Here is a 26,359-nt window from a genome sequence, read left to right on the forward strand (position 1 = left end):
TGTGAAAGTATCATTACTCATCATAGTTTTGTAGAACTCAAGGCTAAACGCTAAGCTGTTTCTGATCTCAGACCAGTTTCTACCAGATTTGAGTTCAATTACAACAGAAATACTTTTATTTTAGAACTTAAGAGGTTCAGTTTTTTGGCACAAATACTCAAATTCAATCATGGAGAAAAAAAGCACGAAGGATTTCAGTGATTTGATTCAGGTCTGGATACTATAAGCACAGGGCAGGGTCAATCTAAACCTTAACGTGGATGTATCTATATGATGTACAATGAGCTTTTATTTTGTTGCGGTCATGCTTTTCTACTGTGTTCTTCAGCTTGGAAAAAAAAAAAAGTAGCTTTAGAGATTTCGATGTGCTAAAGTAGCTTTTACTTTCTCGTGATTGGCATTTTGATTGTAAATACCTTTTTCTGGTAATCCTTCTCAGTTGGATCTATGTTCGATGAGTTCGCTTAGATGGCTCTTTCAAAATGTACCGATAGTAAATGTTCCTTATAAATATCCAGAATGTAAGACGAGAGAAGAAAAATATGGTTTGACTGGAAACTGTGTTTTTTCGTAGGAGTCTGTGCCATCGTGTTGTCCTGAGTATAAGCACACTGATATTAGATGTGTAGGCAGGATGAAGTTTTTGGAGACGATTTGCCAGACAGCCATTAGCAAGATTTGGTTCAGTTAACATCCGTCTCACATTGCTGCTAAAGACCGAAGATAGTTTTTAATTGCTCGGCAAAGAGAAACCATCTCCACAAGCAATGATTGGACATATTCTTTCTAAGAAGTGTACAAATGTCAATTTGAATCCCTGATATTATGCATTAAAACAAGTGAAAAATGAGCCAATTGAGATATAATTTGAAAAAAATGTTTTAGAGACAATATATTTAAGGAATAATTTGACATTTTGGGAAATATGCTTTACTTTTCTTGCCAAGAGTTAGATGAAAAGATTGGTTCAACCCCAATAATTATACGCTAAATATGAAGCACAACAAATTCCATATGGTTGTGGATATGGAAAAAATTTGGGTGAACAAGTTCTTTAAGGGAAAACTAAGCATTTGTTAAAATGGACACTGGAAGGGATTAAACAGCTTGATAAGATGGTTGTATTTGCAGTATGCAGCTCATAAGCACATATACATAGCACAAATTTCAAACTTTGGGTTGAAAATGGCCACAGAGAAACAAAACTAGCAGTCCAGCAGTTTTATTTCCTCATGAGAGCAGGCAGGGGCTGTCTGGCTAACGTCTACTAACTTCTCCTCAAGAATGATGGCTGCTGTCATCAACCTTGTTCAAACTGCTCCTGCGTCAGCTCACAAAACATCATTCAGGAACCTTCTGGTCTTTTTGGGGGAATACCCAAATTCACGCCGAATGTCTGACCAACCACAAACGAAACTGGAGAAAAACAAGGTGACACGTTGCTTATCTCCGGTTCGTCTGTGTATTCTGTGTCTACGATAGTGTTCAAGCATTCTGGGGAAGAGTTGAATGATATTTTCAATGGCTCTAGGTGGCCAACGTTAGGAAATGTGTTATTTTTGTTACAATACCTCCTGAAAATAAAAGTCTATTTATCTGTGAAGAGACAAAGATTTACAATAATACAGATGACTACATAGAAATTATGACAGATTTTAAAAATATAAAACAGATATAAATGAAAACATGTACAGCTCATTTGGTTTTGTACACGATACAGAAATGTATATGTGTCAGTACTGAGTTTGATTTTATATATTTACCATTTTATTACATTGTAATGTTGTGACTGCGATGGAGATAAAAAAAAAAAATACAAAGGAATATAAATTAATTTTTCCAAATGTGTGTCGCTTTTCCTTTCCATTTATTTACACTTCATATGTGAGAGGTTGTTATATGAATCACAACACCAACATTTATCACATATTCCAAGCAGCTTTATTCATTTAAATGATCTCATTAAACCGCTGAAATCTCTTGACAGGCCAAGCAGGATTTGCATAGTAACAAAAGGACTTTTTACACTTCTCAAAACTGGAAAACTACAAACAGTAACTTTAAGGATCGAACACAAATAGAGTGCAAAAGACGCAGCTTGCATGTAGCATTTTAACATCACAAACACACATAAATATGATAAATATGATCACCGTAAATGTGAGACCATCTTGCAGGGACTGGTTTAAACGTGTCACTTAATTTGCTGCAGCAGCATACAACAGTGTTTATGGGACATATGGTCTGAATTAGAAAACATACCAACAGTGACAACAGTGCTAGAGTGACTCATTGGAAACTGTCTCATTTTATCATGGTGATTCAATCAAAGCATCATATGTAATTTTACATTTTGATGTTGCAATAAAATGCTACACGCTGAACAAAGAAACGGCACATGGCGAGACTTTGGATGGAAGTTTCTTCATGATTAGTTTCAGCAGCCAGAGGCACGTTACAAACACAAACACATGAAAAAATGCATGAACAGTGTATACATAAGCGCTGCGTTAGAAGATAAGGCTTGGCGATATTGTGCAGTTTTATTGGCAACGAATTCCATGAAAATAACAAAATCAATGAGTTGAATCTTAACGCTTTCTGACATCTCTGCCCTGTCTGTGGCAGTCAACCCCTAGCCCATTACTTCATTTTAAAAAACACTCAGTTTTTACATAAAACAGCTGGGCATTGTAGTTTTTGGCAAACAGCCGTAAACTGTATTTATTGGGGACTATTTTCAGCTGTGGATTAATACGTATTTGGTGTTCTAATGTATACTTTGAGTCTAAATAAACTGCTGTGTGTGTTTGTGACATATTCATGAAGTCACATGTCACCAATAGTTCCAAATTGATGTGTTTGATGACAACTGAGCTCTATGGCACAGAAGTATAAGACATGTTGGCTACACAGACAACAATTGTTCGGAGATGAATCATAGTTTTGCTCTTTTCATGGGATTCGCTGAATAAGAAACATACATATATAACCAGACGTATCCTTTAACCTCTCATTGTAACTACTACTCTACTTCAGCAGCGCTGTGATCAACAGATCTGATCCCTGAAAAACATCTGGCTGTCCTATCAATATGCCCTGGAGCTAAGTACCAAATCTGTGGAATAAAAAGAATATGCCCAAATTTGAGTGAATAAAAATGGGCTCCAAAATGCTTTCGCCAAGTTTGCAACCTTAAAAATCGTGACCTGAATTTGATCTTGTAACATCTCTAAAATATATGTGAGTAACTAATATAATAAATAATAACAATAATAATAGTAACAACAATTTTGCTTTAGTTCCATTTAACTGAGAACAACATCCCCCTGTGAGAAAGTCTCTTTTTCAGATGGTGAATACGTCTTTGGAGAAATGAACTTTCTTTGGTATAATTCATAAACATATATAAGTACAGAATGAACACCCGGGACAACTACACTTAGTGAACAATTTGCATAGAAATCTCAAAAATCTCCATTTCCTCTTACTGTGGCATTTATATTTAATATTACCTTTTATTCTGTAATTTAATATTAAACATGTATAAATTCTGACTCCAGAGTTTTTATGGAAGCATGGATAAATGGGAGAAATTAAAATATTATTTAGATGATTTCATACTCAGGTATAAACCTCAACAGTAACAGAACTGTGTAGATATAGAAATGTGAAGAATAAAGACCATTAAAGCTAAGAAGAAAAAGAAAAGCTTTGCCTTCAAGACAATATCACACTTAAATAAGCAACTGGCTCCCTCTGCTGACAAAAAAATAACACTACAACAAAAAATACAAACATGTCTATTAACAAAATTCCCAAAGAAACATAAAATAAATGTTCAACAAAAGTCTCTTTTTTTAAATCTCCCAGAGTTAAATTATAATCATCCACCTAAAACTCTTCAATATTTCCTCAAAAACACATTTTATTCCTCAACAAAACTTCACTGGCTTCTTGTCACATGTTCAAGTCATCTCTGGTAACCGGATTTTAACAACAGTAACATTATAGAGAGTACTGACAACTATAGTATTCACCATTTCTTGTTTTTACACCAGTGTACAACTTCACAGCAGAATAATCAGGTACCAGTTAACCTAAAGGCTTTTAAAACAGCACGTCTTTCTACTGCATATGTGTGTGTGTGTGCAAGTGAACACACATATACACACATGCCAAAGTGAAAGCTAGGGCAGCGGTCTAAGTAAGTAAAGTGCAACATGTCAAGTACCTATCGGAGTAAGAGCAGGTGAAGACCGGCTCTGGATGGTTTACTCCAACAAAGGGTCGTCATCATCATCGTCGTAGTCAACCTGCAGCCTCTGAAAGGGACGGGAGCCTGACGGGCGGCGCCTGCTCATTAATCTAAATAGACCTGAGGAAAAACAAGTATTTATGATTTAATTATGAGCTGGAGACACGTTTCGGTACATGAAGACTGAAACTTCAGGGATTAAGAGTTACCTTTCAAAATCTCAATCTCAATGTCAGCACTGGAGCTCTTGATGCTCTTTCAACTGCGTTCCAGCTTGGTTTTCAAAGTAACACTTCAACAGTCTGTCCCGATATCTGAGCCGCTATTAACTCATCTCTGTCCAAAGGCATTTCCCCTCCAATTTAAAAAATGCAATTGTTTACATTCTTTGAACCCATTAAAACCAGGTGTGACGATTGAGTGCTTCTCTCTTTAGATTCAGATGCAACTTGAGCGTGTTTTAGATGATGTCACCATTTTCAAGACGTGTGACCAATGAAATGTATCGTGATTCGCTTTATGGGATGCATATTTTGTTTGTTTGCTTTTTTCAGCGCTCTAGCTTGTCTTAGTCTCAGGTTTTAGGATTAGGTTTTTAAATAAAGGTTTTAGAATGTTTTTTTAAAGGGTTCCCTAAAAACCCTCTCGTGATGTCACTTCCATTGGTGTCCAAGATTTTTGGAAAAAATCCAACCTGGCAATAATTCTCTTCAGAGGACTGCAACTGCTCTGGTCAAAGTCTAACTAATGACTTACAGCCTGTCGTAGAGGTAGGCTAGGTAATTTATTTCTTATTGTTCTCAACTCAGCTTTTGACCCACATTAAACACTCACACTCGTCATCAGTGGTGTGAGTCTGGACTGGTTTCTTCCTTATCTGTCAAACAGATCCTTCTCTGTTGTGGTTGGAGGTGCGTCCTCTTCTTTTGTGGGGTACCTCAGGGGTCCATCCTGGGTCCCATTTTATTCTCTATCTACCTGCTAGCCCTGCAGCATATTATGCAGAGACTTAACATTGACTTCCATTGTAATCTGCATGATACTGTATGTCTTGATAAAGTGTGATCAATAGTTTCATGTGCAGTCTCTGTGCCTCATCTAATACTGTTAAAAATGAAGCCCCCAATCAATGTTTTTTTTTTTAACGCTGCTGCCAGACTTTAAACAAACTTTTCAGAGAAGCACATAACACGAATCCTGGCTGCTCTTCACTGGTCACCCGTCAGTTTATGAATTGATTTGAAGATTTTATGGCTCATTTTTAAAGTCTTACTAGTGGTTGCAAAATCTCACCTTATCAGAAAGGTTGACAGTATTTTTAACAACACTGTGGTAACCCATTTTATTATTTAATCCCCTTTTTATAGCTTACTTGTATGTGTCCTGCTCTCACAGTAAGTAAATACACTGTTGCAATCATTCAGGCTTACCAGTAATTGTAGTGAGCACCAGCAGGACACCCACCACCAGGCCGACCACCAGAGGGACATCCCAGCAGGTCTCAGCAGCCAGCATACACCGAGCCTGGGTCAGGGTGCCGTTGTTGGGCTCCGCGGGCACCGACAACAGTTGGCACATTAGCGGATAAACGTCCACGCTCTGTAAACTGCTGATTCGGTAGCCCTTACGGAAGCTGGGCCCAACCGCTGCCAGGAAAGGGTGCATGCTGGGTAAGGAGTTGTCATACCCGTGGTCGCCCACTGAGAGACAGAAGGAGAGAGAGAGAGAGTTGGTGGGTGACGGTGCAGTGAATATTTTAAAGTGTACATTTGCATATTAATGAGACTATTTGTATGTATACTTGTGTCCTAGCCCCATCAAACGTTAAAATATACCTTCCAGATACTCCAAAGCTGCCCCACATTAGCTCAGCTGTTCAGATAACCACTTTCTTATTAGCAAAATATCTGTCTATCCCAGTTCAGGGAACACAATAGACAAAAATTGTAGAAGATACATACATCTGGGCAGTGTGTCTCCTTGCTGCACTATGGTCCAGCCCTCGTCAGCAATCAGTATGATTGGCTGGATGCGCTCGTTGTTCCGGTAGTGCAGCCTATCGGGAATGGCCTTCTTTAAATATGCCGTCATGTTGGGGTGGCACTTTTTCAGCTTCTCAAACACAACATCTTGGTCTGCAACAGGAATATAGATTCAAGTGAGCACTTAATCTGGATTTCTACATCTCATGTTAGCTGATGTGAGCCTGGTTACCTTTTTTTGGGATGAGGGCTGTGACAGGTGAGAGGTCCACCAGTGTGTAGTTGTCGGGATGGACGCAGCTGTCCAGCCGTATGAGGCGATCGGCCGAGCACTGAGCCATGCCGTGGTCGCTGGTTACCATGACGTTAATGCGACCCCAGAGCTTGTTCCGCTTCAGCTCCGACACCAGCAGGCCGATGTTGTCGTCAACCTGATCACACGCAACCAGACGCGGCCATCAATACCCCAAATTCCTTGTGAAAGGTGTTCTGAACCAAATGTGATTAACCTTCAAGTGAGTTAAGTCAAACCGTGGCTACTTTTATTGCATATTTATCAATGTAAACATTTCTGCCAAGCAAGAGCACACACTTAATTGCTCTGCGGAAATGTTTCCAAGATCTGCTGTTTTCATTTAGCTTTTCTAATTTAATCATTTAATTAATATAAAATGCATGGATGGAACCTCTGCTGCAGGGAAATACATAAACATCACATGAAAAAACATCTAACCGGTTACTCAATAGATAGCAAGAACCAACATATAATCCAACATATAATTAGGCTGATTGTTTCTGCAATGCATGAAAATTGCACAAACATAATTTCATAACCGTTGACTCAGAGTTCACTTAAGGAGTGGCTACACCTACCAAAAACACATGCACCTAAACCTTACCTTTGGTTAAACTGACTAAAAACTATTTATAACTGGAGAGATGCAACCTTTTTCTTTCTGTGGTGAGTGGTGTAAGAGTTAAGGCCCCAACCATGAACCACAATGTTTCTGGGTCACGTCAAGCAGGGACGTTTGTTCCATGTCATATCCTCTCTCTCTTTCTCTCTCCCCTCATTCTCTACCATCTGTCTCTTTTTAGCCCTCGATACATAAAATGTTCATAAATACTAAAAAAATTGGGACACTTCGAGGTGATCTTATATAGAAAATGATGCACTCTGCTTCACATTGTGGCGTTACTTACTTACTGTAGTTACAGCTGTGTTTAACAAGTCAGAACGTCCACTGGGAGAAAAAATCCCAATTGGGGTTGTTTATGACATATACTTACAAACTTTTCATTTAGAACAACAGATTTCAGGAACATCTGGTGTCTTTTAGACATTTAGTTTTATAAGCCAGGCACAAGCAAACTCCTCTGAGGTTTTGATATATTAAAAATACATATACTTCCACAATCTGTACCTCCTTCAGGACTTTGCTCATAGCAGTGGTGTTGTCGGGGCCGTATATGTGACCTGAGCGGTCAGGTTCCTCCCAGTAGAGGGCTGCGAACATCACTCCTTGCTCCTGGGGGGGATGAGGTGTAGGGTACAGAATGTCAGAAAATAGCTGTTCACCCTTCCAGACATCAAGTATTACAATGTTGACCAAAGTCCTGTTAACTAACTTTTAGAGCGGTGACTTTAAAGTAACATTAAGCTCAGTAAGATAACTTTTCTACCTGCCCGTTCCCCAGTATCCAGTTTGTCACGTTCCCCAGTCTCTCCTGGAACGTCACATTGGGATTGTAGTGAGAGAAATGCGTCGCAGTGTGGTTGCTGATGGTCACTTCGGAACCGGGCCACATCATGGCCGCCGTCTTGTAGCCGGAGTCCAGCGCCGAGACCCAGATGGGCCGCGCCTCGTTCCACCACATGGGGTCGGTGCTGCCGATGTGAAAGTGCTTCTGGCTGACGGGGTCGTACATGTTACTGGCCAGGATGCCATGAGACTCTGCGTAAAGTCCTGTCACCTGGAGAGGACAAAGAACGTTACTGCAGTTCTCATGACAGCTATGATTCATTGTTTGAGTTGATTCTACCTTTTAGCTCAAATGTTAAAGAGCTTCATATTCACTTGACTGTTATCATTTCTCCTCTCTATTAATTTCTTGACTTATTTGCCTTTGTATTATCATCCTCAAGGTTTCTACATTTTATCATAATGGGTGCATTATTATGGATATGAGCACCACGTGTTGGAAACCTATTGTTTTTATTAGGGGTCCTCTTGGGAACCCTACTGAATATAGATGAAAGTATGAAATATATTGCTGATACAAACACATTCATATTCACCACACCTTCTAGCATGCATTATAATCAGTTCACACCATCAGATAAACAGCTGGAAGGAAATGTCTTAAGATAAACATCTCATACTGCTATCTCACATGTCTTCTACACTTAAAAACAGCACATGCAGCATGGTTACCAGGCTGTAGTGGTTGGGAAACGTCTTGGTGATGAAAACGTTTGTTAGCTGCTCTACAAGGACCCCCTCGCTGTACAGGAGCTTCAGGTTCGGCATGGGGAACCTGCGCAGGTAGTCGGCTCGGAAACCGTCGAACGATACCAGCAACAGCGGCAGAGAACCCGGCTGAGTCGTGGTGTTTTCCGTCGCCGTGGCCCTGACGCCACACAGGAAGCCCAGCAGTATTTTTAATAACATCCTGAAGAGAGATGAAGAAAAAGAAAGAATTATGCTCACTTCTCTTCATATTAGAGTCCTTTCACTTTAACTATAACATAATGTATACCATATATTTTCAAGTAATACATGAGGAATTAATATTGATGAAAGTTTTATATAGCTTTGAAGAATTAATGGCGCAAATTTAAAAAAGAGACGTGCAAATTTAATGTAATATCTTTAGAGAATCAGTGAATCTGAAGTTAACAACCCATCTAAGAATCTAAAAAAACAATGATACCAGGAAAAGGAGAAAGAAAAGAAACTGATGAAGAAGAATTAAAAAAATATAAAACTAAATCAGCTCCTTCAGGTAATAATTAACCCATACATGTGGACAGTAGCAGAGTTTTAGTTTCACATCACTAAACTGGATTGCTGACATTCGCACCAGCAGAAACCACACAGACGAAAAGGGATGTGTATCTTCATGCTAACAATATACCTTGGTACCAAACTTTGGTTTTACAGGAAATAAAAGTGAAAGTTGTTCTTGCACATGGGCAACATGTTTCAACTGCCACAGACCTGGTTGTAACGGCTGCTTGTGGCGATATTATCTAAAGTGAGGGAGGGGATGGTGTACGTGTGTGTGGGTGGGTGAAAGGTATTTTATTCATGGTAGGTTTGTTTATGAATCCCCTGCCATTCTTCTAAGAAAAACCCACACAATTTGTCTGTCTGCCCACGTTGGAAACCATTATGGTGTTATAAAAGGTGACTTGTGTATTAGAAACACACCTCAGAAGCAAATGCAATCTTAAATTGTTGAATAAAATGAGTCTATTCACTCTCTCAGTACTGCATTTATTAGATTCCTGCTCATGTTGAATGCCCCGAGCCAAAGCCCTGTTTCATACGTATCAAATGACAAGAGGAAAAAGACACTACTGCACATTTCAAGCTTGGTTTGACACAAAGTGTAAGCTGGAGCCTCTTACTGTTGCTCACTTCCATCAAATATCATTTTCGTATTTGCTTCTTGAAAGGAGGGAGTTAAGCCACTCCAAAAAGCAAAGATCACAAGCTGTGATCTCGGAGACGCGTGAAATTGGGAGTAAATCTAAAGAAATTAGATTGACTGCAACCACAGCCGGGATACGACTGGAAGACAGAGAGACACTGAATCCCTCTGCCGCCTCTCAATTTGATTTAATTCACATTCAATGAAGCCTTTAAGACTTTAGTCGGCCATATCTGCTCTAGAAGACGCTCATGAAGTTACTCAAGTAAAATCTAATTTGTGAATATGGCAATTCAAGTTGTGCAAACTGAGGATGATGCTAATTAAATAAGGCAGTGAAAATTACACACCCATGCTTCTGCAACATCTTATTCTGAACATATAATAACCTTAATCAAACATACTACAGTTGCAAGAAGTAGTCAGTTATTTGCAACAACCATTTAGATTATCAATTAATCATTTTGAGTCATTTTTTTTTAAGGAAAAATGTCCAAATTATCTCATTTTTGTTTCTTATTTTTTCTGGTTTCTTTAAACCTTTATGATAGTAATCTGAGTATTATAGGATTGTGGACAAAACAAGACATTTAAGGGTGTCATATTGGGCTTTGGGAATCAGTGTTCAACCTTTTCTGAAGCAAAAATCTAATCGATTAATCGAGAAAACTGACTGAATCCATAATGAAAATAAGAAATGAGAAATGAGTAATTTATGGTAATGTTGTTTCTTTTAACCACGTTATAGGAAATACATATTATGATAGTATGTAGACTTAAAGTGAGTTCATATTTCCTTCATTGTTGACTTATTTGTGAGTAAACAACCCAACTGTCAACACTGTTTAACAGCCAACGGAAATGTCAAATACATGGCAGGAAGTGTCAAGTCTCTGAGGGGAAAATAGCGATGAAATGTCATTAATTATTGAATTAATAATATACACCGAAGACAAAGCAGAAGGGAGGAAGAAGAATAGAGAGCGGGAGATGTTAACAGAGCAACAAATGTTATTATTATATTATTATCGACGGTGCAGCTTGTTAGCAGGTGGCAGGCAGTAGCAGCGGTTAGCTTGCTAATAACAGCGTCTATATATAAAACTGTGGCTTTCACAGTGTTACCTGTTTACAGAGCTAACAGCCAGGCGTCCTCCAACACAGCAGCACTCAATAACTTTCCTCTGTAGTCTATTTGCGCAACATCTCCAATGAACTTCCTCAAAACAACCTGCGATGTTATCGAGCTAGCGATTGTCATTTGAAGCAATTTCCGGTGAGAGATTTCAATAATAAATGCCTCGTTAAAAAATATCTGATTGCATCATACAAAATACCGATATGTAGCTATCTATAGTTTAGTTTTTAACATCAATATAAATTCAATTTGTTATTTCCATCTAAGAGAAACGCGTTAATACGTGTAAAATACTTTGTTTATACGTTTAAAAGATATCAAGCTTTAATTCTGACGTCGTCTTACGCTTCACTTCTGGTCTTGATGCGTCTACCTTAACGTAACCGTCAACTGACACCTAGGCTAAATTGGCAGTTCAAGCAGCCAATTAGCATTCAGAATTTCGGGGGTGTGACAAGTATGGGTGACGAGTCTGTTGGCTCAAGATACACAATAGCTGTTGTACACTTGTTATTAATGTCGGCTGAAATACGAGTACAATAACTCACTATTGTCCCTCTGTTTGTTTTTTTAGTAAAGTCACGTTAACATACCTCTGTGAGATACCATTGTGGTAACTGAGGTTAGATTAGAAGTGCATGACCAACAGCAACACAATGCCTTTCACTTTATACATTGTAGCACTGCTTTGCAATCCCACACTTGCATGCAGACTCTAATTCATTAATGTATCCACTATCTTCAATCAATCTCTATCAGCATCATGATAAAACTACAAGAATATATAGTTAAACCGACCTTTAGAGTGTGCATACAAAATGACTATGCTGATTCAGTGCTTGGTGTACTGAAGTCTCAAAATGCAGGAAAAAAATACCATAGTCGTACTGGTGGATTTGCAGGAATTAGCCCATCACAAGAGATATAGCATATACTTTACTTCACTGCTCACCAATATAAAAAATCTGTTTTTAGAAGAATCATTTATTAGTTTCAGATCATACAGAACTGAAACTTAGAAGAGATAGTCATGGTGAAGAGATAATCCGCCGCAGTTATTATCAGAGAAGCAGCGTGGTAATGGAGGAAGTGTCTTGAACATGTTATCTTTTTGGTGCAATGCTAGAAAAAAAAAAAGAAAAAACCCCCCAACTCGTTTTAACCTTGCTAATGAGTCTTTTGTTTCACTAAATCTAAAACCGCAGAGTTTAAACTTACTTTAAGCACACACAAAATATGTTCAGAGCTGTCCCTGCTTATTTGCTCTGTTTTTGGTAGCTGGCTAAATATACTAAAGATGCTCCTTTAAAAAGATGCACCGTGCACCTGTAGCGAGTGAATCATTGACATAATGGAGCTTCACTACTGGCTCAATAAAAAACTGGAAGTTGTACTCTCCTATAAGAATCACTGCTGTCTTTTCCTGGCAGTGCCTCTCCGCCTGCCCTGTCCAAAGTCCTGGGCTGCTTTTTGATAAGGGTGGCACCAGTCACATCGCAGTCACTCTGCTGCACACCTTGACTCGCTCCACTGTCTTGGAACGACCCCTGTTTGACTTCTTCACCCAGGATGGAGAACATTTATGAGACCCCAGACGATCCTGAGAGAACCTATGAAAACCAGAGGCCAGATGATGTGAGGACCTATGAGAACCAGGGGTCAGATGATATGAGGACCTATGAGAACCAGGGGTCAGATGATATGAGGACCTATGAGAACCCGGGGTCAGATGATATGAGGACCTATGAGAACCAGTCGTCTGATTTAAATGAGCCGACCTACGCGGTGCCACACGAGGGGCCCTATGAGAAAAACTTACAAGGCATTGGAATAATACCTGAACCCCCTTCTAGCCCCGCACCCAGTCTTCCCAGCGAGGAGAGGCGAGGCAGCGCCTCTTCCTCCTCATCCTCCTCGTCCTCCTCATCGTCTTCACATCATGAAGAGGAAGAGAAAAAGGAGACGGAGGGTGACAAATCAGGATCGGATAGCGAGGAAGAGAAAGAGGACGAAGAAGAGAAGATAGACGTAGAGGAGAGGATCCAAGAGCTGAATATGGGGAGGGAGTCTCCAGAGGAGGAGGAGGAGGAGGAAAGGGGGAACTCATCACGTAGATCATCGTCTTCGTCATCATCTTCATCATCATCTTCATCATCTTCATCAGCCTCTGAGAAGGAGGATGAACCAGAGCCTGAAAAGGATGATCTGGATGTCACACTTTTCACAAAGGTAGGGAAGAAATGTCATGTTTATTGATTTCAGCTTAACTTCATTCTGTGGTATGTATGTGTGTATGTACATGTATAACACGCACGCACACACACACACACACACACAAACACACAAACACACAAACACACACACGCACACACAAATAAAAAGACACACACCGTTTGCATGAACAAACTTCATCTTTGACTTGTAGGCCTCATAAATCTCACTCACAATCACTTTCATATCAGTTCATCATAAACATGTGTGCAAGGTCAGTGAAATATCTCAGACAATAACGTGTGTGCGCATGTGTGTACACGTGTGTCTGTGTGGGTGTGCACGTCAGTGTATGTGTGTGTTAGCAGGAGTTAGTCTGATTCTAAATATAAGTTGAACTGACAAGAATGTTCTGAGTCAGTGTTGGGATAGTTGGGGATGGTTCATGTCACATGCACATGTGAATTCCCGGTGTGTGTGTGTGTGTGTGTGTGTGTGTGTGTGTGTGTGTGTGTGTGTGTGTGTGTGTGTGTGTGTGTGTGTGTGTGTGTGTGTGTGTGTTTGTGTGTGTGTGTGTGTGTGTGTGCATGTTTTTCTATCTTTGAGAGGACCAATTTCTGCTGAAAACCAGCATTGTGAGGACATTTCTGTGTAATGAGGACACTTATCTTATGTTATCACAACTTCAAAGGGCAATTTGACGGTTGAGACTTAGTTTTAAGGTTAAAGTTAGAACTAGGTTTAGATTCAGTTTAGGATAAGGGTTAAACGTATTCAGTTATGATGGTTAAGGTTAGGGTAAGGGGCTTGGGAGTGCCCATCAAAGAGTGTCTATCTACCTATCTATCTATCTATCTATCTATCTATCTAGCAATAAAATCTAAACATTAGACCTCTACACACACCCAAATAATCTCACACTCACTCAATGTATTACATAAACTGCACGTTCCGCACTAAAGTCCAGTTTCACAGGAATATACAGGGATCGTAAATCTGACACTTTGAAACTACAGCAATATAAAGTACAGCAATATAACACAGAGGTCACTGAAGTAGAACAAGAGCGCCTCTACACCTCGTTAAAGACATCCTTGGGTTTTTCAAATATTTTCTTGAAGTGACAGCATTGCAGTAGCTCACACTTTCAACACTGAGAGAAATAAGATAAATCTAGCTAATGTGCCATCAGTAGACATCAAAAAGTAGTTACTTTATAGTCTTCCATTACAGTTTTAATTACAGGGGAAAGCTGTTCTTGTAGGCCTAGGGCTAAAAGGTGTCCATTGTATTGTTAGGTAGCTAGCTTTAATTGTTGTTTGATTCCTTATTAGCACATAACACCCCCCCCCCCCCAAGCTAACTGCCATCTGTCAAAATATGCCAAATACTAAGGAGTAGACAGATGCCTGAAACTGTCATTTGTGACAATATACTGTATTTTCTAACACTTCCAAATTCATCTTAAACTTCATTCCACGATATAAAGGGATAAAAGGATGATATTCAAAGAGTTTTTTATTGTCAATATATCTAGTTAAAAGCTTGGCACCGACACTGTGTTAGCCCCAGCCTGTGTAGTTCACAGCCCCAAGCTCATTGGTGCCTACTGAAGTCATAAAATGTTTATCACTGAAGTGTTTTCAATCATTTCTCAATTCAAACAAATTTAAGTATGAAGACACACTCAATTTTTTAACTTCCTCTATGAAATAGAGTACATGAAGTACACTGAGTCGGCACACCATGACTCCTCATTCCTCAGTGTGCTTATTGTCCAGATACACAATACAAGATACACCTGGACCAGGACCAGAAACTGCCCACAAAAACACACAATAGCAGCACAACAATGCACGGTTTCCCTCCAAGGGAATATTTACAAAAGACCTGTCAAAAAAAACCTCTACAAGGAACATGTTAAAGAACAATCTTCATTTAAACTATTAGGTGTCAGAGTACGGGAAAAAATTGATCCAAAAAGCTTTTCCCTGTACCAGCAGTCTGTCTCTATTTCCTCCATGTATGAAGAGTTATAGCACGTATGCATTTCATAGAAGTAGAGAGTCAAGTAGGAGTTTTTTGGACAATAATGGAGAAATAAACAGAGAAATAATATATATCAAGCTTTGGGTACATAGGCAAAATAGGAATTGTTGGTTTTTGTCTTTTCACTGCTGTAGGGATTTCATAATTGCATAGATACATGGATGTAGAGGACTATAAAACTAACTTAAATCTCTTTTTTTCCCTCTTTTATTGGGACTTTAACCAGTATGTATATCCAAGCTGCCAGTAAACCTCCTTACAATAAAAACCTGTCACATTTGACTCTCACAAGAAGCTGAAATCTCCTCAAAGAGTTACTCAGGAGTCAGCTGAGTGATGCAGAGTCACAGAATGAGAATTCCCAAAATGGGGCCCGTGGGTGCTGATGAGTCTGAGTAGGAGAGGATGACTCTTGATGATTCAAAGTCACCCGCTTGTGTCGTCAATCAGAGGTGTACAAGGTGGGAGGGGCAGCAGGGCACCCTTCTGTGACACAGTCTGCCCTTTCCCTCGTCGCCTGCTTGGACACCCCTCACCCCACCCTACCCGAGGGGGTTATTTTTGACCGACACTGTCACGCCCCGCTGCTGAAGGCATGGGTGCAAATTGAACCCCTCACACACACACACACACTCTCTCTCTCTCACCATCTCCCTCCCTTGCATTCGTCCTCAGCTGACACTCTCAGAGAGCTTCTATGGGACTGAGCAGACTTCACCGAATCAACCTGGAGTAGAATCTGCTGTAAACTGAAACGGGCCACAAACGCACACCCACACACACACATACGTATACATCTACACACTTGAGGAAACAAGACACACCAGCCCAACAGAGCATTTTTTGTTTTCCTTGATCATGACGGATACTGCAGCAGAGGAAGACAAGGACCCTGACATCGAGCTATTTGTCAAGGTGGGGAGTTTGGTGTAAGTTCTGGTGTGTGTATGTGTGTGTGTACAGTCCTGTGTGTCATGATAATATCACATGCTTTTCGTGCACTTCTAAATGCCATTTCTATATAAACTTTACCATTCCACACTGCAAACTCATTCACACTATAGAATCTGTACCCTGTGGAGTGTGCGTGTGTGTGTGTGTGTGTGTGTGTATGTTGAGGGGTGGCTCCTTTAAGCGTGTTCATGCCATGTTGTTGTTGTTGCGTGCTGATTTTCCGTGTGTGAACCTGACACCCACGTGCATAGACAATCTCTCTCTTTCTCTCTCCTACTGAATTATTACTGGGGTCCTTTCAGTGTTGAAAGCAGCTGCTTTAAATTGTCTGAGGTTCTGATACAATATGTGTGTAGTAATGCACACAGTTTTGGCATTTTGCTCTTTTACTGTATGGACATTTAATGAAAACTGCCAGGATGTATTGGTTTTTATTTATTTATGGGAGTGTCAGTCTTTTGGGTGTGCTGTGTGTACACTCATGAACATGTGTGGCAAGTTTCAGACATATTCATGGGAAAAAATGAGACTTGGAAAACCTTTAAATGAATAGTTTGGACATTCTTGCTGAGAGTTAGATAAGAAAATGAACATGATTGTCAAGCCTGGATGCTAAATTTGAAGCTAGTCCATTAGCTTAGCTTGCCAACACCTCTAAAACTCACAAATTAACACATTATCTTGTTTGTTTGATCCACACAAAAACCAAAGTGAGTTATGTGCCAGACTATTTCTTGGCGGAACACAAGAAATTAGCAGATTTTCTTGGCAAGGCTTTTTTTAAATCTTTGGACAGAATCAGGCTAATTGTTTCCCCCTGTTGCCAGTCTTTATGCTAAGCTACTTAGCTTCTGCCTGTTTATTCATATTTAACATACAGAGTACATATGAGTACAGTACATTAAATGTGATATATCATTCCTCTCATCTAGCCCCAGGCAAGAAAGAAAAATAAGGGTATTTCCCCAAAAATGTGGAACTGCTCCTTTAAATATCCTAACAATTGGATCAACGTTATTAGTCATGTATGCTGCAATAATGTTGGAAGTTAATGATGCTTAAAGTATGTGTGTTTGTTTCCTCAGATTTATTAAGGGCCAGTGTTTTTCTTAACATGATTGCTGACTATTTTTGAATGCATGCTACACAGTATCATTATATGGTTAGACAGTGCAATAGTGAAACTGATTTACACTCATAACGGTAATGTAAAACTGACTGCTTTTTGACTTCACTGACTTTCATATTGTTCTGAAATGACTGGAAACTGTAATGACTGCATATAAAAGGTAGAAATAATACACTCAAAATTCTTAAAGCGTTAGTTCGTATATATATAATTTATGTGATTTCTAGTAAATTGGCAAAAACATACACAACTGATATGGTTTAAAATCTTGAAATCTGGGTTTTTTGTGTCAAATGTAACAAATCTGCAGCTGTTTCTTTGGGAATTTTCAAAAATCAGGGTGAGTACCTTAAAACAAAGTATAGAAAAGTCGCCCACACATAGGTTTCAGGTGCAGTGTGTGTATGTGTGTGTGTGTGTTTCTTCTGTTTTGCTTTTAGCTGGAAATTTCTGTGATTTCTAGAACTGATGCACACGACTAAAGTGTGTAGGAACCAGAAGTCCAAACAGGCAGTGAGGCGGCTAATGGAAGCAGTGTGGATTATTCATGTTGGACACAGTGTCTCATTACAGTGTCATGTTGCAGCTTTGCACACACGAACACACACATGCAAATGATCTTTTACTGTATTTGACCAGTTGCCAATTATGTATGTGTGCACATAGTCACACATGCACGCAAACACACATACAAAATATCTCTTACTGTATTTGACCAGTTGCCAGTGATGTAGGCTATGTGTGCAAATACACACAGGGTCTTCTTGTACATGTACACGTGTGATTTGATTGATTGAGCACTTTTTCAGTTGTGTGTCAGGAGTGGGTGCCTCATGTATGTGAATCGGTGTATATCTGTTCTAGTGTGCAATTTGCATGGGTGTGCCTGTCAGCGTGCATGTGTTTGGGCATGTATGAGAAGAGGAGAGCAACAGAAAGTGTTGCTTCGTTACTAGCGACTGATGGCTTTGGCCTTGTAAATATGGCACAACTGGGTCTTTGTATTAATGTCACTTTTAACCAAACAATTCAATTAGGCACTTTAATAATGGCACATGACACTTTCATTGTGATAGTTGAACTTTATTAGTAGTTTGCACATTGATCTTTATTGAATATGTGAAGCATGTGGGTTAACAGTTTGAACCATTGGGGAAATGATGAGTTGTGATGTCTTCTGCCAGGTGCGATAACCGGCTTCACCTGAGGGAGTTAGATTATATAATACTGTGTGTGCACCTCCAGTGTATAATTGATAGACAACAGTGGAAACGTTGAGCTTTGTCTCATCAGACACAACATAAATATGCGTTAATATTGCAATTTGAAAGTGTGTATTAGTGTGTTAAAGTTGCTGCCTGTGTTTGAGTTGTTTGTGTGGATCTTACCTCTCCTTTTTGGTGTCTCCTTCAGAGTGTTCGGCCAAAAGAGTCCCTGAGGGTACGAACACCAATTTAAAGGTTCCGGGAGAGACCAAGTGTTAGGAAAGGAGAGGGGGGTTTGGTAGTTGGTGTATATATGTATATTTATTGTAGTGGGTTTGTGTTTATTCTGGGGAGGAGTAAATAGCAGTACAGCAGTAGGGTAAATATTATGTAAGGGTAGGCTGCTGATATTGTCTTGGGGGATTAGCTGTGAGATAATATATTTTGTTAATAAACCTGCGAGTGGAATCATCCAATTAAGTAGGCCAGTGATGGGGTATAAAAGGCGCCAGTTTCCATCTGTCCTTGTTGCTGGTCAGGTCTCTCATCGGTGATGTTGCCATGCCTGTACCACGGTCTGTATTTGTTATCTAGGTTTTGGTGAATAAACAACCATGATTTGGTGCACCGTACCATCGCCTTTTGACTGCTCTTTTGCTGCATCGTCCAGCCGCTCATGGTCAATCTAACAACCGTAAAACAGACAGTAGTTCAGTGTTGAAGTCATCCCTGTAGTCATTTGTGTAGCAATGTCTCACCATGTTTGTGTGTGTGTGTGTGTTTATAGGCTGGGATTGACGGTGAGAGCATTGGAAACTGCCCATTCTCTCAGCGCCTCTTCATGATCCTCTGGCTGAAGGGAGTAGTCTTCAATGTCACCACTGTTGACCTCAAGAGGTAATAATAAAATAACATTACGACACTGTAATATGCATCACACTAGAGGGTAGATAATAAATAATATTTCTAGTATGAGTCACGTATTTAGTAATGCATTTGAACAAACTGAGTCTTTACAAGGCTACAGAAGCATAAAACATATTTACAAAAGTGTTTGTTTAAGCTGCTAATGAAGGCCATCAGTCAAATGATGTATGTGAAAAGTGGTCGTTGCAGCTGGAAACTGGGTTTTTTTGGTGAACATTTTTCATAACACCAATTTTCATACTTAATGAAACTATGCAGCAAGTCATTAATGTGCAGTATTGTGTTTTTCTTTGCCTAATCTTCATCTTCATCATGTAGTTTTATACACTGGCCCAGTTTTGTAGATAGTATATCTTTGCATAGTGGTAACTTTAAAAATCCACACATCCATGCATTCTGATTCTTTTAAAAAGTCTTTCTTTGTGTGTGTGTGATTCAAATTTCACGCACCAAAACAGTATCCCCACAACTCACTGTTTGATTAATCAGCCAACAGAAAATCTTCAGAGCAGCTTTAATATGTGTATTTAATTACAGTGTGCATGCCCTGGCTTCAATTGCAGCTTTGAGAATCACATGAAAGTAATGAAGAACCTCTCTGTGGAGCACGTTTAAAAACACTTCACTTATAAGAGCATTTGTTACTGAGAAATGAGGCTCATGGTGGTAAAAGCAGCGACAGACACCATTGCTGATGATATGGGAAAGAGGACCATATATTTAATGACTTATCTCTGACGGTGATTCATTACACGTCAGATTTATGGATGAGGTTGTAAAAGTAATTCCACTCTGATTAGGAAACCGGCTGACCTTCACAACCTGGCCCCGGGGACTCACCCGCCATTCCTCACCTTCCAAGGGGAGGTACTCACCGACGTCAACAAAATCGAGGAGTACCTGGAGGCGAATCTGGCTCCACCAAAGTAGGCCTCACAAACAAATCCACACACGCATATATATATAAGAAATATACCAAGTAGCATCCTAATGAATGAATGTTCACATCTTGTTCTTCAGGTATCCCAAACTTGCAGCAAAGAACCGTGAATCCAACACAGCAGGAAATGACATATTTGCCAGATTCTCAGCTTACGTCAAAAACACAAAACCAGATAAACATAATGGTAAGCACGCTGTACGCAAAAGCAATTAATACAGGCATCCAGGAAGCTTTATAATCAGCTGTAATGACCTTTTGGACGTGTGTGTGTGTGTTTCAGGATTAGAGCAGAGTCTGAACAAGGCCTTGTCTAAGCTGGATGAGTATCTGATGAGTCCACTACCTGAGGAAGTTCAGGCAGGACATCACTTTGAAGGAGAATCCAACCGTAAATATCTGGACGGTGATGACCTGACGCTTGCTGACTGCAACCTCCTGCCCAAACTCCATGTAGTCAAGGTAACCTTTGTTTAATTGTGTCATTTTGGGTTGGTTGATCTAAATCTTATGAATTCCCCCTTGACAAGCTGTGCTGCTATTACTTGTTCCCCGACAGGTGGTTGCGAAGAAATATCGCAACTATGACATCCCGACTGAATTCAGAGGAGTTTGGCGTTACCTGGGCAACGCCTACGACCGAGACGAGTTCACCAACACGTGTGCAGCCAACGAGGAGATCGAGCTAGCCTATCAGGACGTAGCGAAGAGACTTGGGAAATAAATCAGCACAACCACAGTCACTGTTCTACCTTTTTCTCTCCTTTTAGAAAATCGAATTAATCATACTTCTATTACATTGCTTTTTTTTTTTTTTTAAAGGTGCAGTGTAGCATCTCCAGTCTGATTCTACTGTAATAATATTTACTGTATGAAGAGTCTGAAAATAGTTTGTTTACTGTGATTATACTGCTCTCATTTCTCAGAGAATAATGTGATTTTTCTTTTTTTGTTTTAGACAAAAAGTTTTAAATTGCTAAACAATGAATTGTCCAATCACAGGTAAGCACAGCAGGTCTGTCAAGCTCAATACTTGGCATTTAAAGAGTTTGGATGTTGAGTTTGTCAATACTTTTCAAAACCAAAAAGAGTGAAAGTGTAAGGAATGGATTAGACATCCAAAAAGCTCCTCTTTTAAAGTGAACTCATGCAGATAGAAAGCAGGAACAAGTATGTAAGCTAAGCAGCCAAACAGTGTTATGTTAGAATTATAAAACGTTTGAATTAAAGATGTCAAAAGTGAAGGGAAAGAATAAAAATCTGTTCTCTATTGAAAGAGTTTTCTCCCTGAGCTCTACCGAAGTATGACCTCTTTCTGCTCCCATTAATTGAACTCTTTATAGTTTCCATCATCATTTTCTTCTAAGGATGTAATAGAAATAATGGGATGCATAAAGCAGGGTTTGATTATTGTATTTTACATGCCCTCTCTTTTCCCTCTGTGGATTTATGTGTGATTTGCAGGTTGTTTTATCACATTGCGGGGTCGGTTTATTAGACAGTGTTGTCGGAAAATGCTGTTTAGAATGTGTTTCAGCCAAAGTAATTTGCCTTTTTAGCCTCTCAGCTTTGAAGACTTTAGAGATGTGGTTTCTCCCTTCTCTTTTCTTCTTGAGGTAATAAACATTTTGTTTTGAGCAGTTAAATTTGGGATATCATCTGCTTGAACTGCACACTGGAGATTTACCTCCCCTTTTAAAGCAGTCTCCTTATTTTTGTAGTCTCACACCAAACTTAACAGCTCATTCTTCACCTTCATACACAGTCAATTCTCACCTGAAAAGGTCAGTCTCTCAGATTACAACTATACAATTAGTCACATAAATCAGCCCGTAATGAACAAAGAAAACCCATCAAAGCAAAGTTTACCCCTGCTGCTGTGTTCTCATGTGATTTAGTACACTGATGGTATTGAAGTCATTTTAATCATGGGTGCCTTAGAGGGAATCGAGCTCTCCTTTGCCTTCAGCTCTTTACGTCTGTACAGTAAATGATATGTATGAATATAATATGAATGTGAATTATTGATGTCATCAAAGGATTTCTACTGCTGCATAGCGCTGTGTGATAATTATATAAACTTAATGTGTCTGTAAATGACTGCAGCTCAACTATATTCATATTCTTTCTGATGATTAGAACCATGAACACACTGTGTATATGTCGCTTATTTGAATAATAAATCTATTTTCTCAGAGACTGAGCTTGGGAGTTGTGGTTTTTCTCTGAAAACTGTTTTACTGAAGTATGAATGTGGACAAATCATACAAAAGAATGGATATTGATGTGTCTTTTCCAGCGTATCAGGATGTTATTGTGTTACACAGTCTGAAAGTTTATAGAAAAAGAGCAACAGGAGAAAGTTTTTGTCACTGATTTGTTTATGGAAATATAAATTCATGCTGACTTTTGAACAATTCTCCTTACTCCATCACTTCTCTTTCGTGGATGGGTAAAAAGTCCATTGTAGGTCCACCTCACTGGTGGCTATGTTTCTGCTCTAATGCTGGTATACATATCAGTACTATGAATTTAGTTATTATTTCCACAATAATTAGGCCTATTATCAGCTGAGTAATGAAATGCATGCATACCAGGAGGGCTAATAAAAATATATGGTATGAAAAGACCAGGATCGTAAATAAAATAGAAGTATTAGTGCTCGGTATAAATATCAGTATTTTACTTACTGCACATTTAACACATACAAAACCCAATTTGTCTTCAGAGTCTCTATATAAAAACTCAAGTGGGCCCATTATTATGAGGTCTGTACAGCCTGTATCGTCTAACATCCAGCAGATGGCAGTATACACAAAGCTTTTATTAGCCCAATAGCAGAAACATGCAGTTAGGGATCAACCCCATTTTATGTCTCCTCCGTTTGTGCTTAACAGCAAAGAAACGGCAAATGTCATTGAATTTCAGTCACTATGGCCCAAGACCAACATGCGTGTTAATGAGATTGTTTTCCGTCTCTTTTAACTAAACATTCAATCAAGATTCAATTAAGATACTATGTAAAATAATGCATTTATAAAGAAGGGACAGCCTTCTCTAGTCTGGGAATTTTTTTCGGTTCTTTATTTTGATGAATTGCAAGTTGTATACTGTTGTGTATTGTGTATAGTGTTAACATATAATTAAGTTACACAATGCTTATTTGTAGCCTTGTCACATTACAGTTGACATATGCCTAATGATTGCTTTAGCTACAGTCTAAAATATTGCCTAGGGCACGATCATAGTTAGGGCACCACCCTGCATATACATTAGGCATTTTCCATGACACATGAACATAGAGAATATACTTCAGGAGGTATCTTACTTAATTTACTTTCATTTACATCTTTTACTGACTTTTTTAAGGTTAGCTCCACTCAGCCTCTTACTCCTATGATCACATGCACTAAACTCGAGGTTTCATTATAATTGGTGCAAGACTGGAGCAGCCAGAGGAACGCTTAGTGAAAGTCTTAACCTTATCCTTAACTTGATCCTCACCTTAAGCCTAACCCTAAATGCACTCTTGAGAGTTCGCCCCTCCAGTGGATCTAATCTAATCCTTGAAAACGGGAGTCCACAAATCAATGGGTAACATTAGGGCGCTTAAATCTTTTTTTTTTTTTTAACAGACTCAACATTATGTCGTTCTTCGTCTTCTTCAGGGGTGGTGAACACGCAGACGGTCCCTAAACTGCCATTCGCTTTCTTGTAAGTGGGCAGAGCAAACACACACAGAGGCTCCTGCGCTGTGGCCGGAGTCTCATCTTTGCAGTCTGCTCCACACAGAGACGTCTCTACTCGCCCTCTCGCTTGGATCTTACGTCTTGTTTTACCACCTTTGGACTACCAACAGAAGCAACAAAAAAGGGGGTAAGCTATTCCTCTGTTATCTCTGCGGAGCTTTTTTTCTGCTCCTTTTTTGTTGAGGAAATAACACGGCTCGAGCTCTGTGTGTGTGTGTTCTCGGGAGTGGGCGACTTGTCATTGCGGTGGTGTTTTGTTGTGAAATGTGTGGCGGTCGACGGAGGCAGCTAGCCAGCCTCACAACAGCCTCTCTAAAAACATAAGGCTACCGTAGCCAGAAACGGTTTTAGCTGACACGGTGAGGCAGCTAGCCGCCAGCCAGCCCGGTGAAGCTGGAGAGCTAACGGTAACGCTAGCTGCTTTTTTTGGGGAATAAGGACGTGAAGAGCCGCAGCGAGCCGGTGGTCCCATTGTTATTATTACATTAGCTACAGTAGCTAGCTTATAAAAGAAATTATAGCAACACAGGGCTGACCATGAAAGCATTGTTAGTGATACCTGCAGGCAGTTTGTGGTTTAAATAGGACAGGGAATATCTCAAACAAGTTGGTCAACATTAACATTAAAGTCAAAGTCATTGCCGGTTAAGGTGCCAATTAAAACAGCTACTGTAGTTAATGTACCTTAAAGCTGGTGGCTGTAATTCATTGTTTCAGACCCTTATTATTACACTGTATGTACGGACGCAGGCAACATTAACAACTGTTTAATATATATATATACACTCACCGACATACATTGTATAACAATACCTTGATGTATAAGATAGTACCATCCTAGAGTGGTGTCATTAATACAGTCACATTAACATACATGTATATTCATATTTCCATGTATAATCATCATGTTAGTGACAGATGAGCAACACTTGTATCTTCCAGCAGTTTTAAAGAGTAACCTGATGTTTCACCTTGAAGGCTAAGTGGAGACATCCAGTATTTGTTAGGGTTTTTTTTTTGTCTCTCTCATTCAGCTTCCCAGAGATGATGTTGCGTTTCTGTGCCACAGACACAGATAACAGGCTGTGGAAGTTAATCAGATTAATCCATGCCTCTTAGACAAACGGTGTCTTTTAAGGAAATGCATAGCTGGGAAAAATGGTAGGACCTGTTTTGTTTTGGCACCTGCTTTGAGGTTGAAATTGAAAGTATATTAATTTTAAAGTCAAAAATACCTCATGGTCCCTCGAGGGACTATTTTTGACTGGCACATTTGCAATCAAGTACAGTATACAATCATTTACATATATCTATAAAAAAAAAACCCAACCCAAAAACAAACATGACTGCATTAGAAAGAGTTAAAACTCACAAGGATTAATGACAGTGATTGGTTACAGCTGGCTGACTGTGGCTAACAATGACTCACAAATGAGTGCAAGTGAAATTATCAGTCAGCAATGTCAGCGTAGCTACATTTCAAATCATCCTTACATACTTTATACTCCTGTTTAATTACAGTCTTACACCACCTTTGCTTTATGTATAATCAGATACATCCTCTTTGTGGTTACCAGTGTTACACAGTATTTGGTGACACGTTAGATTGTGTGACAGAATTTATGGTTCACCAAATATAGTGTAACACCAGTGATTGCCTTATCTCTGTCAAGTCCTTTTAGGTGTGCCAAACCCTTTTATTATACAGACACATGTATTAAGTTATATGGAGGAGTTGCAAACCAACGTTATGATGTGCTCCGTGTCTTAAAACAGGTTTTTCAAGGGGGCAGAAAGATAAGTAAAACCTGAAGAAGACATCAGGAAACAGAGAGCTTGATTTTTTTCTGCTGGTGCATGTAGCAGAAGCACTAATTTTCAGTCTGCAACCATGAGTAGTCTCCTGTAATTTGGTTACAGCGTGTTCATTTGATTAGATGAGATCTATCTTGTGTCATTATCATGCAGGCTGCAAATGTGAGCCTCTCTGTAAAGATGCTCGTTGCTTCCCGGGCAGTTTTTGTAGGTTTTCAGGCTAAATTTCTATCTATATATTTATTTTATTCAGTTATTTGGTGAGACCCGGCAAAAACTTCTCTCCCCCTCCTTTGCTTGTGATCCTTGACTGTATGCCTGGAGCTAATGCTGAGTGTAGTGACC

General features: G+C 39.4%; 3 protein-coding genes across 4 annotated transcripts in view; 2 read left to right on the plus strand and 1 right to left on the minus strand.

The window, feature by feature from the left end:
- Window positions 1-1,912: 1,912 nt before the first annotated feature.
- On the minus strand, window positions 1,913-11,122 carry enpp4 (ectonucleotide pyrophosphatase/phosphodiesterase 4). Its single transcript, XM_062414735.1, has 8 exons — window positions 11,023-11,122; window positions 8,676-8,913; window positions 7,924-8,214; window positions 7,665-7,769; window positions 6,473-6,671; window positions 6,220-6,393; window positions 5,689-5,958; window positions 1,913-4,378 (listed from the first exon to the last, which is right to left on the minus strand). The coding sequence occupies exons 2-8, from the start codon at window positions 8,910-8,912 to the stop codon at window positions 4,275-4,277; spliced, it is 1,380 nt and encodes a 459-aa protein (XP_062270719.1). The 5' UTR covers window position 8,913; window positions 11,023-11,122; the 3' UTR covers window positions 1,913-4,274.
- Window positions 11,123-15,950: 4,828 nt separating this feature from the next.
- Window positions 15,951-22,649, plus strand: clic5a (chloride intracellular channel 5a). Its single transcript, XM_062414400.1, has 6 exons — window positions 15,951-16,210; window positions 19,371-19,480; window positions 20,311-20,436; window positions 20,531-20,637; window positions 20,734-20,912; window positions 21,010-22,649. The coding sequence occupies exons 1-6, from the start codon at window positions 16,154-16,156 to the stop codon at window positions 21,172-21,174; spliced, it is 744 nt and encodes a 247-aa protein (XP_062270384.1). The 5' UTR covers window positions 15,951-16,153; the 3' UTR covers window positions 21,175-22,649.
- A 1,546-nt stretch (window positions 22,650-24,195) lies between these two features.
- Window positions 24,196-26,359, plus strand: part of mgat5 (alpha-1,6-mannosylglycoprotein 6-beta-N-acetylglucosaminyltransferase) — an 85,538-nt gene continuing 83,374 nt past the window's right edge. For both annotated transcript variants that reach the window (XM_062414591.1, XM_062414592.1), the window contains exon 1: window positions 24,196-24,326. The gene's annotated coding sequence lies outside the window, so the exon portion shown is untranslated. The remainder of the gene's footprint in view (window positions 24,327-26,359) is intronic.

Source organism: Scomber scombrus, chromosome 24 (genome assembly GCF_963691925.1).
Source record: "Scomber scombrus chromosome 24, fScoSco1.1, whole genome shotgun sequence".
In the NCBI taxonomy this organism is placed as follows: Eukaryota; Metazoa; Chordata; class Actinopteri; order Scombriformes; family Scombridae; genus Scomber; species Scomber scombrus.

Excerpts from the sequence above, each read along its gene's own strand:
- enpp4 (XM_062414735.1), bottom strand. The coding sequence starts at position 8,912 with ATGTTATTAAAAATACTGCTGGGCTTCCTGTGTGGCGTCAGGGCCACG. Across the intron at positions 7,770-7,923 it reads GGATACTGGGGAACGGGCAG|GAGCAAGGAGTGATGTTCGC; the intron begins GTAGAAAAGTTA and ends CATCCCCCCCAG. Across the intron at positions 5,959-6,219 it reads AGGAGACACACTGCCCAGAT|TGGGCGACCACGGGTATGAC; the intron begins GTATGTATCTTC and ends TCTGTCTCTCAG.
- clic5a (XM_062414400.1), top strand. The coding sequence starts at position 16,154 with ATGACGGATACTGCAGCAGAGGAAGACAAGGACCCTGACATCGAGCTA. Across the intron at positions 20,437-20,530 it reads GCGAATCTGGCTCCACCAAA|GTATCCCAAACTTGCAGCAA; the intron begins GTAGGCCTCACA and ends CTTGTTCTTCAG. Across the intron at positions 20,913-21,009 it reads CCAAACTCCATGTAGTCAAG|GTGGTTGCGAAGAAATATCG; the intron begins GTAACCTTTGTT and ends GTTCCCCGACAG.